We start from the raw sequence: 14055 nt of genomic DNA, 5'->3' as shown, positions 1-14055 counted from the left end.
AGAGACTCCATTTCAAAAAAAAAAAAAAAAAAAAAATATATATATATATATATATATATATATATATATATACACACACACAGACACACATATATATATAAAATCTTCTGTTATTACATATATATGTATATGTAATGTAATCTGTTATTACATATATACACATATATAATATACATTATATGCACATGTATATATAATGTAATCTGTTCTTACATATATTGTACATATAATGTATAATATATTTACATATATGTACATATATTACATGTACATATATATGTACATATTTTTGTGTGTATATATGTAATAACAGAAGATTCAAAGCTATAATGTAGTGTTAAGTAAAACTACATAGTTATAAAATTGAGTATAATGCAATGCCATTTTAATATATAGGTTTTAATATGTTCATGAACAAAAATTTAAAGAACGGGAAGGAAATTCACCAAAATGTTAACAGGGGTGTCTCCAAGGCAATCGTACTCAGTACTTAAGTTCAAGCCTCCGGGTTTGCTCCTAGCTCCGTCCTTATAGACAAATGACTTCACCTCTCCGTTCCTGGGTTTCCTTCAACTGTAAGAAGGGGATAACAAAGCACCTCCCTAGCAGGGTTGTGAAAATTAAATGGATATTTAGATAGATACGTGAATGGATAGATTAGATTACATAAAGATTAAAAGTCTGTTGTGAATGATGCCTGCCATTGAGTAAGTGCCGGATAAAAATCAGCTGTTATCATCTTTGAGTGATTAGATTATGGAAGATTTTATTATTCTTCTGTTGCTTATCTGTACTTTTGAATTTTTACAATGGCCATATTTGTTCTGTGATTAAAAACTCAAGACAAGTCACCTAATATCAGTACTTCAGTAGGTCATGTCATGTGGATTTGAGAAGAAACTGTCAAAAGCTCCTGCCAATTTATTATACCCACAAGCTGGCTTTGGCACACAAGCCCCTTGAGCCAGTCCGAGGCTCAAGGCTGGGGGAAGGATTGAGAACTGGATGGAGGATGACAGAAAATAGACACGAGGGCTACAGTGGAGACCCAGCCCCAGGCAGGTGGGAACCCTTTCTCTGACTCTCGCTGGACTCACACTGGCCAACGCCTGTGGCTCAGGGGAGGGTTCCAGCAGGAAGCCATTGGCGCTGGAATGGACACTGACAGCTGGATCAAGGCCAAGACAGTGTCTGTGTCATCAGTTCAGATTTTGATGTGTACAAATGCAACATGGAGAAAATGCTACTTCCACAAACAGAAAAAAAAAAAGATTAAACAACCTATTTAAAGATCAAAATAACCAAGTTTGAAGCAAATACACAATTCCATGCATTCATCCAATGTTCTGGCTGCTGGGTTGAAGGGGAATGTGGCTGGTGGTGGTTCTGGGAGGGTGGAGGCCACAGTGAAACTATGAAGTGGAGGATCCATCCCAGCTGTGTGAGTGACACTGGGCCATCAGAGCCCATCATTTCTCTAAGGGCTCTCATTTCATTTAAAATCCTAGAAAACTCCTTCCAGCTATGAAGTCACAGTTTGAGCATCACCTCTTCTCTGAAGCCCTCCTGATTTTTTCTTCCTCTATGCTCCCATTGGCCTGGGCCATATCCCACCTAGAATATTCTATCCCTTTGCACTGTAATTATTTGCTGGCCTGACTCTCTCCCCTCTAGACACATTCTCCCCTCTAGACTCTAAGCTCCTAGAAATAAGGGCCAGTATGTATGCACCCTGAGTGCAGGCTCTAGTGCACAGAAGAGTCCCCCCAAAATGTCCACTGAGTCACTGAATCAATGGCTCAAGGGGAGGAATGATGAAGGAGCATGAGCTGGCACCAAAAGCCCAAAACTGCAGCTCTGCCCCACAGTTAGGCTGTGTGAGCAAGAGCAAGTGGCTGAATTTCCCTGGGCTTCCGTTTTCTCCTCTTTGAAATGGAGGAAGAGTAGAAAAAGTCCCTTTTGGTCCTTAAATTATCTGATGTGCCACACTGGGGCCTCACTCAGAGTGGTTCTCTTCTTCCCACTCTTTCCGGAGATGATTTTCTGCGGTGTTAGGTGGGAGCAGATGGGGTGGGCGAGGAGCTGCTGTGAGCTTCAGTGGAGAAGAGTGCTGCAGGCTGGCCTGCCCTCCCTACGCTGGAACGCTTGCCCCTGCCTAGGAACTCCTCCATGGGGTTCAAAAGAATAATGACTCCAAAGCAGCACCCACAGCAAATAGGCTCAGAGAGCCCTGGAGAACGTGTAATGCTCGGTGAAGGAAAATGACAAAGAGTTGGGAAAAGAGACTCTCCCTGCTGGCTTTAACTGCAGCCAAGGTCATAAGCCTATTCCCAGTTGTCTGACTGAACCTGCCTGGATTCCAGAAGGGAACCTGGCACTGAGTGGCTCCAGAGTCCTTTCTGAGAGGCTAGAATCTTAAGTCTGGGAATCTCAGAATCAGAAAAGGCCTAGATGTGGGGGAAGAAGAAAGGGAAACATCAGGAGCTTAACCATGGGACAAGCATCACGGTATCGTGTCATTTACTGGGCAGTGACTCTGTGCCTCTGTACTAAGTCTTGTGTGCTCATTTCCCCAGTTAACCTTATCAGGTAGAAATTAATGTTATCCCCCTTTTACAGATGAGAAAATAGAGGCACAGAGCTTAAGGCATCTGCTCATGCATAGGTGGTGGAATGGCGGAGCTAGCTTTTGACCACAGAGAGGGGGAGTCCAGAGACCAAGTCCATGGTAGGGGACCATCTTGAAGATGGGAAACACAGGGAGAATGAAATAGGGGAGAAAGATCCACAGCAGAAAGGAGGCCCCAAAGGCCAATCTCCTCTTATTCCCATGGAGGAGGGCTGGCCCTGGAGCTCTCCAATTCCCTTTGGTTATGAAGGTAGATACTCTAGTAATCCTGAAAAGACCCCCAAGAGATCCCCTAGTTCAGGCACTCTACAGAGGGAGAAACTGAGGATGGGAGGGGAACTCACATCTACCCCAGGTCTCATTGCTATTGGGTGGCAAAAACAGAACCAGAACTCAGGATGTATAGTCCCATGTGCTTTCTGACCCCGAGAGTTATTTTAAGATTAATGATTTAATTACTCTATGGCATTACCCTATAGAATCTGGGAATAAGTCAGGGCTTCTGGTTTCTTGGCAGAGCCTTCATGATGGGTGTTTTTTGCTCGAATCACACAGGGTGCTTTCATTTTGTATTTGCTTTTTGCACCACGCAGTCCTCTGACAAATCCGTAATCCTCTGCAGGGCAGTACAATCGGCACATGCCCCTAACAGGTTAATTGCAGTCCCTTTCTTATCCCATTCTCCCCTCAAATGCACCCTGGGCACTGTACCCAACGTGGTCATGTCAAGACCAGGTGCACATCTGGAGCTGTGTGATAATCATTGTGTGGCACTGCATGGGCTGTAATAAAACTATAACCCAGTTACCTGATGAAACAGCTGGGAGTGGAAACAGTGATTATGCTGAGAACCAACAATTCCATTTCCACCCGTCCCCAAGCACTGTGCAGCTCTCAGCCCTCAACAACAGCTTTCTCACTGGGCATAGCCAAAAAAAAAAAAAAAAAAGAAAAAGAAAAAGAAAAAGAAAAAAAAAAGGTAATTCATCTGCTCCAGACTGGGAGTCCAGATGTAAATGTCATCCACCCCTCCCACCACCTGCATGCTCCTGGCCCACCTGCCCAGGTTGTTGCTGCTTCTTGTGGGCTCTTTTCTGTAATCATCCCCCTCTCCTCTCTTTGAAGCACACCACAAAACTGGCTGCAACTGTATTTGTTATTAATCTACCCGAGAAGATTACATGCCCCCTAGAAGGTGGCTTGTCCCTCCCAAAGCCTAGAGAACAAGTCCCAGCCAAGAGCAGGTGTGGGATCAGAACCCACCTCCAGACTGAGCCCTCTGAATGCAAGGGGCCTCTCTGCTACTGCCAAGGCCTGAGTCAGAAACATTTCTGAGCTGTTGTGCTGGGTTCTGACAGCCCTGGGGTGTGAGCAGCCTCCAGGCCAGCCGCAACACAGCTCTTGGATTCAGAGGCCTGTCTCACAGCCAAGCTGGTGGAGCTTTCTCCAAGCAGTGTGATGTGGGCTCAATATTAACCTAAGCCACGTGATCATCTCAGTGCTTTTCAAAGTGGGAGGGTCTGTGGGTTGGCACTGGGCTGTGGGCAATTACTTGGCCAGAAGGCAGGAAATGACATCATATTGGCAATGAGAAGGCCAGGCAGGATCTGCCTTAAACAGGTCTTGCTCACGCTTCCCTACCAGGTGACAGTCCCCTAGCCCAAGCTCCTTCAAGACCCAACGTGAGGTCATCCCAAATCTACTCAGACAGCATATGTCAACTTATGAAACCTTGTCTAACTCAGATGTCTCCCCCAACCTCATCCTTCAATACTGCCACATAGGGAAGGCAGGGGTATGCCCTGAGCTTCCCTGGAATCAAAGAGAACTGAGTAGCCCTGCATTCTCAGCCTGTGTAACTCTGCAGTGTGCTGATGAATGGCACCTGAGCACTATGCCCTGTGAATGTCTCACCAAAAGGGACAACATCAAAGTGGGTGTGTTGGGGGGGGTGTGAAATCAGTGGGTGGGAGTTGCCTGGACACAGTCAAGAGAGAAGGTGCAGGGTCCCAGAGACAGCCAGACACAGGGACCTCAGAGACCATCTTGTACAAACTGGTACGATGAGGAAACAGAGGCCCAGAGAGAATGAGCAACTTGCCCAGAGTCACATAATTATCAAAGTGTGAGGCTAGGACTCAGGTCTTTGCCCCTTTGGAGAGCTCTTTCCACCCATCTCTGTGGCTTGTTTTCATTAAAAAAAAATGTGTCTATATATGGCCTCCTATTACCAACAGATGCACACAACCTGTTCCTTACCAACGTTCATAAAAGCCCCTATGTCCCAGTGGCCAAGGTAGCAGATGTGAGTAAAAGCCATCACCAGTCAGGAGACTGCAGTGTTACCCTCAGAGTAACCTGAGCTTCACTGAAGAAACCAGAGAGATACATATTAGGTAGTTAGAGCCCTGAAATACAGTATTTCTTGGCCACGTATCCATCTCAAAACACCTGAGATGTGTTACAACACACCCCCACGCCACCATCAGCCGTGGTGTCTCATCTTGGTGGTGAAGCTGCCAGAGCACGTGTGAAGCTGCCAGAGCACTGACACAAAGGGAGTAGGTTGAGAAAGTCCTTCTCCCTGCCTGTGAGATTCCTTCCACATCCTGATTGCAGCATCGCTGCACAGCAGTGTGTGGCACAGGCTTTCCTCACAGAGTTTAGAGAGGGAGGGAACACCTGAGGCAGAGGACGCAGGTAATGGTATCCAGAGAGGCTGAGACTTTATATCCAGTGGGGTTGGGGTGACATGGAGAAAAAGAAGAAGATGAGAGAGGAGGTGAGGGGCCAGGGGCTGGCCTTGACATTTCCTCTGACCCTGGCACGTATTTTAACAGAAGATCCGTGGTTTCCTATCTCACCAACTTAAGACAGAACTCTGGGAACAAGGAGAATCCACTTAATTAGCAAACGGCAGGCCCTGGGGCTGAGGAAAGAACTGCCCTATTGGGTTCTTGCAGGGGTTGATGGGATCGGGCCTGAATCCCAGAAACAGCTGTCGGTGGTCTGGTTTCCACTCCACAATCTCCGAACAGACTGGCACAGGGTGTCTAATCTTGCCCTCAGGCCTCAGTTCCACTTCCAGCGGGTCCCCTGAAACCTCCTCAGGGTTGATGAATGCTGGAGAGAACAGCTTTCAGAACCACCATCTGCCAGACACAGGAGCCAACACAATCTAAGCAAACAGGTTGAGAAATGGGAGCTGCAGCCCTAGATTAAGAAAGAGAAGAGGTGGTGGGGAGGCACTCTGTGCTGACTTTTGCCCCATGTGCAACATGGGGATAATAACAGCCCCTACTTCTCGGGGTTTTAAATAAGATACTACTTGTTAAATGTATGCACACAAAGACCCGAGGCTACAGAAGTATTTTGTCTCAAAGTCGTATAGCTAGGTGGTGGTAGAGGCTGGATTTGAACCCAGGCCTCCATGATTTGAGGCCTGGCACTGAGTCACGATGCTCTACAGTTTCCTTGCAGGAACTTTGTATGATGGGAATCTGTGTTCTCCACTGGACTATGAGCACCTTGAGGGCAGGGACTACGTCCTTATCCACAGGCTCAACATCTTAAAGCAGCTCAAGAGGACATTGCCACCAGCAGTTGCTAAGGATGACGCTGGACCTGCAGGCAGGGGAGACGGTGCTTAGCTTCCAGCCAGTGGCTGCCATCAGTGTAGAGACATTCCTGCAGCTACTCTGCCCCATGGGTTCTGAGTTATCAAGAAGGTGAGCCATTCCCTGCAGAATGGAAGAAATCCACCAGGAAGAGAGTCACACACCTCCATGGCAATAGAAGGGATGCCAACAAGCAGATGGCATGAGGGAAAATTCACTACACTTCTGGAGAAATTTGATAGCCAAAACTCTGTTCCCAGGGATAATAAATGCAGATATGCTGGAAAAGCAGCTTCCAGCCTTCCACAGGCCCCAGAAGGTGCCAGGACCCCTGACGCCCACTCCTAGACTGAGACAAGCCTAGAGATGGCAGCTAACTCCCTGTGCCAGCTCTGTGTATGTCTGAAATGCTTATTCATGTGTGATGTCTGCCTGAACCATTCAATTGACAGATCGAGGGCAGCCAGCCAAGACTGGGACGCCCACTTCTACTGATTCACATGGGAATGAGTCAGGAGAATCCTGGAGGTTTCTCCAGGAGCCTTGAAGTCTTGGGCAAGAACTGAGGACTGGGGGTGAAGGCATTTTTCTCTTTTCTTCCAGATGAACAGAAGCTTTGTGACTGAAAGTCAATATGGTCTCTGGTCACTGTTAAAATCACTTAATGAACATTTTGAATGCATTAAAAGAAGCAGCATATCAAGAGATCCTGAATAGCCAAAATAATCTTGAAAAAGAACAAAAGTTTGAGGTCTCACACTTCCTGATTTTAAAACTCACTGCAAAGCTACAGTAATCAAACCAGTGTGGTAGTGGCATAAAGACAGACATATAGACCAGTGGAATAGAACAGAGAGCCCAGAAATAAACTATCATATATATGGTCAAATAATTTTCAACAAGGGTGCCAAGACTATTTAACAAGGAAAGGACAGTCTTTTCAACAAGTAGTGCTGGGAAAACTGAATATCCACATGCAAAATAATGCAGTTGGACGTTGATTTATACCATCTGCAAAATTTAACTCAAAATGGAACAAAGACCTAAATGTAACAATTAAAACTATAACACTCTTAGAAGGAAACACGGGGGAAAGATTATCATGACATTGACTTTGGCAATTTTTTTAGATTGTAACACCAAAAGCATAGGCAACAGAAGGAAAAATAGATAAATTGACTTCATAAAAATTAAAACTTTTGGTCACCAATGGACACTACTAACAAAGTAAAAGAACAACTCATGAAATGGGAGAAAAATATTTGTAAATTATATATCTGAAAGGGGGTTAATACCCAGAATATATAGTGGAGGTCTACAATTCAACAATAAAAAGATAAACAACTTAATTTTAAAATGGATGAAGGATCTGAATGATTATCCTCCAAAGAAGACATGCAAATAACCAATAAGCACATGAAGAGATGCTCAATGTCACTAATCATTAGGGATATCATTTCACACCCATTAGCATGGCTATTATTTAAAAAAAAAAAAAGAACGGAAAATATCAAGGGTCAGTCAGGATCTGGAGAAATTAGAACTCTTGTGCATTGCTGGTGGTAATGTAAAATGGTACGACCACTGTAGAAAACAGTATGGTGGTTACTCAAAATTACATATATGACCCAGCAAGTTCGTGTGTATATACCTAAAATAATTGAAAACAGGGACTAGAACAAATATTTGCACACCCATGTTCACAGCAGCATTAATTACAACAGCCAAAAGGTGGAAACAGTTCAATGTCTACCAACAGAAGGGATCGATAAGTTGCAGTATACCCATACAATGGGACACTATTCAGCCTTAAAACATTAGGAAATTCTGATAAATGCTATACCATGGATGAAATCTGAAGACATTATGCTAAGTGAAATGAGCTAGACGCAAAAAAAAAAAAAAAAAAAAAAAAGAAAGAAAGAAAAAAGAAAAGAAAGAAAGAAAAACACCAAATATTGTGTGATTCCACTTGTACAAATTGGGCATCCCTAACACAGAAATCCAAAATCTGAAATGATCTAAAATCGAAAACTTTTTGAGCACTGACACAATGCCATGAGTGAAAAATTACACCTGACCTCATGTGACATGTCACAGATGAAATGCTGTAAAACTTTGCTTCAAGCACAAAATTTTCAGAAATATTGTATAAAATTACCTTTGGTCTACATGTATAAGGTATATTTTAAGCAAATGCATTTCATGGATAGACTTGGCCTCCATCTCCGAAATACCTCATAGGTATATGCAAGTATTCAAAAATCTGAAAGAAAAAGAAATCCCAAATCCAAAACACTTCTGGGCCCAAGCATTTTGAACTAGAGAGACTCAGTCTGTATGAGATTCCTAGATTCACCAAATTTACAGAAACAGGAAGTAGAATAGAGTTTACCAGGGTCTAAGGAGTGGGGGGCAATGGAGAGTTAGTGTTTAATGGGCACAGAGTTTCAGGGTGGCAAGATGAGAAAGTTTGACAGACGGATGGTGGTGATAGTTGCACAATAATGTGAATGTACTTAATGCCAGTGAACTGTCCATTTTAAAGTGGTGAGGATGGCAAGTTTTGTGTTAGGCACATTTTACTACAATTTTTTAAAAAAGAAGCAGGATAATGGAGTTGGGAGGCCCCTCCCTCTGTGCTGATGGTCCCCCATCTGGAACACAGGATCCTAGCCTCTTAGGTGCATTCTTGGGAAGGGTTCTCAAAAAGAGAAGACAAGGATCCTGGGGCTGCATTCCTGAGAGGACAAACCCTGTTTTCTGGCAGCTGAAGGGCTGACACCTAGAGAGACACCATGTTGTGTTGGAAACACTGGAACAGACAAGCAGAAGCCTCAGGAGACCAGGGGGGTTAATTCCAGGAAGGCTGGACTCAAACCAACACTGGAGAAGCAACTGGTGGAGAAGAAAGGGATTCTTGTGACAGCGGGAAGTTGGCCCAACTGACCCTCACAATCCCCACAATCACAGGCTCTGACCTTTTAGGTGCCAGGCTAAGTGCCCTTGGCCATGCCCTACTCAAGGGGCAGTCAGAAAGCAACTGAACTAAGAATAAGGAGACCCACAGTCTACTCCTAGCTCCATCAGTGATTGGCCATTTGACCTTGGATGGACCCCCACCTCCCTGGGCCTCTGTGCACTCATCTCTGTAATCAACACCCTGCCTCCCCTTCCCCACAGATCAGGGCTGGTATTGTTTACCAGGGTGCAGTCTGCATATCACTGGTGGGACATAAGATGCTAGCAATGGTATACGAGATTTATCTAATGTTGGTAATTTATGTTAATATGTACTAGTGTATGCCTGACATTTATAGCAAATGATAACAGTTTTTTCATGATAGTAATATCAACTTTCTTGTTAAAATAAATTTATAAGCTAATGTAAGTTGTAAAAAGTGACTTAAAGAAGAAGTAGTAGTAATTAATAATGCAAACAGGGGCCGGGCGCGGTGGCTCAAGCCTGTAATCCCAGCACTTTGGGAGGCCGAGGCGGATGGATCACGAGGTCAAGAGATCGAGACCATCCTGGTCAACATGGTGAAACCCCGTCTCTACTAAAAATACAAAAAATTAGCTGGGCATGGTGGCGCGTGCCTGTAATCCCAGCTACTCAGGAGGCTGAGGCAGGAGAATTGCCTGAACCCAGGAGGCGGAGGTTGCGGTGAGCCGAGATCGGGCCATTGCACTCCAGCCTGAATAACAAGAGCGAAACTCTGTCTCAAAAATAAAATAAAATAATGCAAACAGTACTTGAATCAGGCAAAACTCTTGAAGATGGAATGTGAGTTACTGGAGTTTGAGAACTCCCCAGATGGACTCAAGGAGCACAACCAACCTGCCTCTTCAGACCCCAGCAACACACCCCTGAGTCCTGGAGATCAGACACAGAAAACCAAAAGCTATAGCCATTTGGTTGGTCCTGTTTGGTTTCTTTAAGGTGCCAGATGTAGTGATTTTCACCAACAAATTGAGAAGAACTAATAAATTGAACTTGGTTCTATCCACAAAACATCTTTCTATCCACAAAACTCTGAGGCTGGTCAGCTTCTGCCTCCTTCCTTTGAAACAACCTGTTTTTCCTCATCTCTGCCTTCTACCCAATGGACTCCATTAAGGAAGAGGACAGTCCTAAAGATGCCATTCCCTTTAAGGGGTTTGAGGTTGGGTACTTCCCCAGGAAGTACATTTAAAGAGGAGCCCAGAGAGGAAACAGTCATCTCCTGCGAATGTCAGGCACCGTGCTGTGCAGCAGACCTGGTGCCCCACAGCTCACCTTCTGTGCCTACAAGTAGGGCAGGCTCCCTCATGCCTGTGTCTTGAAGAATAAGATGCAAGATTTCCATTACAGGAACACCTGGAAACCTGATCAAGGTCCAGTTTCCTCTACTCAACAACGATCCACCGATCACCTCAGTCAAAGGGTCAGTTGGTCAGCCTAGAACACCTCCCTTCCCTGAACAGCAGGAATGAGAGAAGGTTCCAGTTATTACCATCCAGAACACTGAGAACTGGCCATTGAGGGTGAGGAGAGAGGACCAGACTCCCTAACAGTCTGTCGTGCCTTGGGGGCTGGTGGTATAAATACACTGAGTATGCCCCCCCTTTCTTCTCTCCTGTTACTGCCCACATAGCACTGGGCAATAACAAGAGGAGAGAAGAAATGGGGGGCATGTCCCATGTATTTATACCACCAGCATAGAAATATTTTACCTACCAAACTTCAGGGATGGAAAAATAGACCCCATTTTTATCATCACATTAGCATTCAAATACCAAGTTGACATAATTTCCAGTGAAAAGCAAAGAAATTCAACTTTTTCTTTACCAATGCAGTCACTGGAATAGGTGAAGATCCCCGTTTTCATTCTATTCTCTGATATCTAGCCTGGAAATACTAAAAACCTAATTCCCTCCAGCCCATGAAGGAGCTGGGGGCTCTGGAAGCCTCACTCAGAGACTAGGTCAGGAGGTATCTATCCTGAGGATTCTTATGGAACCCTGAAGAACCATTGAGTTACATGAATTGTTTCTCATGGTGATTTTTCAGAAGCTCTTCTCCTGACAAGTGGAACCATGGATTTTTGAGTGACCGATGCAGGTCAGATGAGCTGAAAAGTGGCAAGATTGGCAGTATGCTAAAGATTGATCCTAGTAGAGATTGGATAAAGAATTAAAGATGCTTAATGGGGAGAATCTATGAAATTCACCCCAATTGAAAAAACAGGTGAAGGGCCCAAGCAAAAAAATTCTCTCTCTTCATTTTCTTTCTTTCCCTTTTTTTCTTTCTTTTTTTTCTTTCCTTTCTCTTTCTTTCTTTCCTTTCTCTCTCTCTCTTTCATACCCCCCTACACATACAAATTGCGAATAAATATATGAAACATGTTTAACCTCATCTGTAAGCGAAGAAAGAACATCAAAAATCCCCTTTAATTATCCAACTGGAAAATCAAACAATACTACCAAATACTGACAAGGATGAGGGATATGGGCACCTTTACACAGCTGGTAATAATGTGCACAGATACACCCTATCTAGAGCGATTTGGAAATGCCCCTCAAAAGCTTTAACCATGTACATTCTACTTGACTTAGAAATTCCGCTTAGGATTTTACCTTAAGGAAAGAATCATGAACGTGTGCAAAGATTTAGGTGCAGTATTTATAACAGTATTGATATAATAGCAAAAATTGTTTGGAGGGGGAACACAATACAAATGTCTGATGATACAGCATCCAGTGAATAAACGATGGTGTCTCCATGCTCTAGGGCACTACAGAGCCATTCCAAGGAGGGGTGCTGAGCAATATTTAATGGCACGGAAGTAAGCATGCTGTGAGACAGGGGTGCTACACCAATCCATTTGTGTAAACTATATATGCATAAAAAAGGCTAGAAATAAAGACACACAAATGTCACCAGTGTAGTTTTTTTCAAGCCATGGAATTACAGGTATTCTTTATGTTTGCATATCTCTATTTTCTAAATTTTCTACAATGATCAAATTTGGTTTCTATAATCAGAGAAAAGATCAATAACATGTTTTTAAAAGAATCAACGGCCAGGCACAGTGGCTCACCCCTGTAATCCCAGCACTTCGGAAGGCCGAGATGGATCACCTGAGGTCAGGAGTTCCAGACCAGCCTGACCAACATGGTGAAACCCTGTCTCTACTGAAAATACATAAAATTCACCTGGCAAGGTGGCGGGTGCCTATAATCCCAGCTACTCGGAAGGCTGAGGCAGGAGAATCGCTTGAACCCAAAAGGCAGAGGCGGCAGTGAGCTAAGATTGCGCCACTGTACTTCAGCCTGGGCAACAAGAGTGAAACTCTGTCTCTAATAAATAAAAATTAAAAATAAAAAGAGTCAATAAAGTTGCAAGTTACTATGATAGGAATCACAGAGGAACAACTCAAGTGTGAAGTTTAGCTGAGAGGTAGAAAATCAGAGAGAGAGAAATTGAGAGCTAAAGCCCATCAAGACAGTAGATAGAGGGTGGAACTTGGAGTACATGCTGGAAGCAGATTCCAACGAGTGTTAGCCTTCTGTTGTTCAGATGAGTGACTGTGGGAAAGCTGCTTCTCATCTCCTGGCTCCAAAGTCCCTTCCCCTCTCATGGTCCATGACTCTGTGAGTGCAGGGTATTCTAGCAGTGGTTCCTGCAATGTAATGCTCCCCTTGGTGGAAAAGTAAATATGTTCTGTGACGGGGTGAAGTGAGGCCAGAGCTTTGGGGGGACAAAGGCATCTGCCTCCCATTATTCCTGTAAAATTAAAATGATTGAATTTAAGGCCTTTGCCCAGAGATGTCACTTGAAATAAGTTGTTTCACTCCTCATAAAATCAGGAGGTATCACAGGGCAGCATGATGAGCTCTGGCAGCTGTAAGCTCTGATTCCCAGCCACCATGCCTTGGATGTAACTCACTTGCCTTGGGCATCATAAGAAAAGAAAGAGGATAGGAAAATAGGGAAATCTGACTTGATCTCAGAGGGGACTTCCAATGGGCACCCCATCAACAAGAATCATTGAGAACATAGATTTGCTCTGGGCTGCGCCTAACCTTCCATCATGCTTCCAAGTCCTCTTGTATTTCCCACTCCCTTGAACCCCTACAGCATAAAAGTTTGCCCGTAGGAAGACCATGAGGAAGACACGGGGCTTCCCCTGGGCCCCAGCCAACAGGAAGGCCCTGGAGGGCTGCCAAGATGAGGTAGGTGAGACTCTCCAGGGACAGACAGAGACATGATTCTTTCCTAGGTGAGCCCAGCCCAGGCACAGAAGGATGGCAGGCAGCCTAGGCACTGACCTCTGGGCATGTCCATGGGGTTGAAGCTGGCCAGCAGGTCACGGCACCACTGGCGGTCACCTTCCACCTTGCTCAGCCAGTTGTTGCAGTTGAAGTAGTAACGGAGATGAGGCCGCTTCATGTCGGTCACGATCACACGGTCCAGGTACCAGCTGGCATTCAAGCCGGTATTGTCATGCTCAATCCTGAAGCAGAAGCCAATGCCCACACCATCACTGGCAGAACTGAAACAGCACCCCTTCCATACTGAAATAACCAGATGTTTACTCCAAAGAGAGGTCCGATTATTCTGTTGTTGTTGTTACTTTATCTCTTGAACCTCAGTTTCCTGATCAATAAAGTGGGGATACCTTGCAAGGTGGATGTGCACATTACTGAAAGTTACAGTGTTACATTACATGCACAGAAATATTAAATTTTGCCTTTCACAGAAAATCCAAGATCCCCAAGGCTTGCCGTGGATCATCTCAATCTGCCCCTTTGAGGTCCTGGCTA

At 44.6% G+C, this 14055-nt stretch overlaps 1 protein-coding gene across 1 annotated transcript in view; it reads right to left on the bottom strand.

Moving 5' to 3' along the window:
• LOXHD1 (lipoxygenase homology PLAT domains 1) overlaps window positions 1–14055 on the bottom strand; it is a 187982-nt gene that overhangs the window by 157277 nt on the left and 16650 nt on the right. Inside the window, exon 4 of the mRNA XM_039463738.2 lies at window positions 13561–13745. Within this exon, the coding sequence (XP_039319672.1) occupies window positions 13561–13745 (185 nt within the window). The remainder of the gene's footprint in view (window positions 1–13560; window positions 13746–14055) is intronic.

This window comes from Saimiri boliviensis, chromosome 13, assembly GCF_048565385.1.
Source record: "Saimiri boliviensis isolate mSaiBol1 chromosome 13, mSaiBol1.pri, whole genome shotgun sequence".
Classification (NCBI taxonomy): domain Eukaryota; kingdom Metazoa; phylum Chordata; class Mammalia; order Primates; family Cebidae; genus Saimiri; species Saimiri boliviensis.
This window is presented reverse-complemented; position numbering and strand designations above follow the sequence as displayed.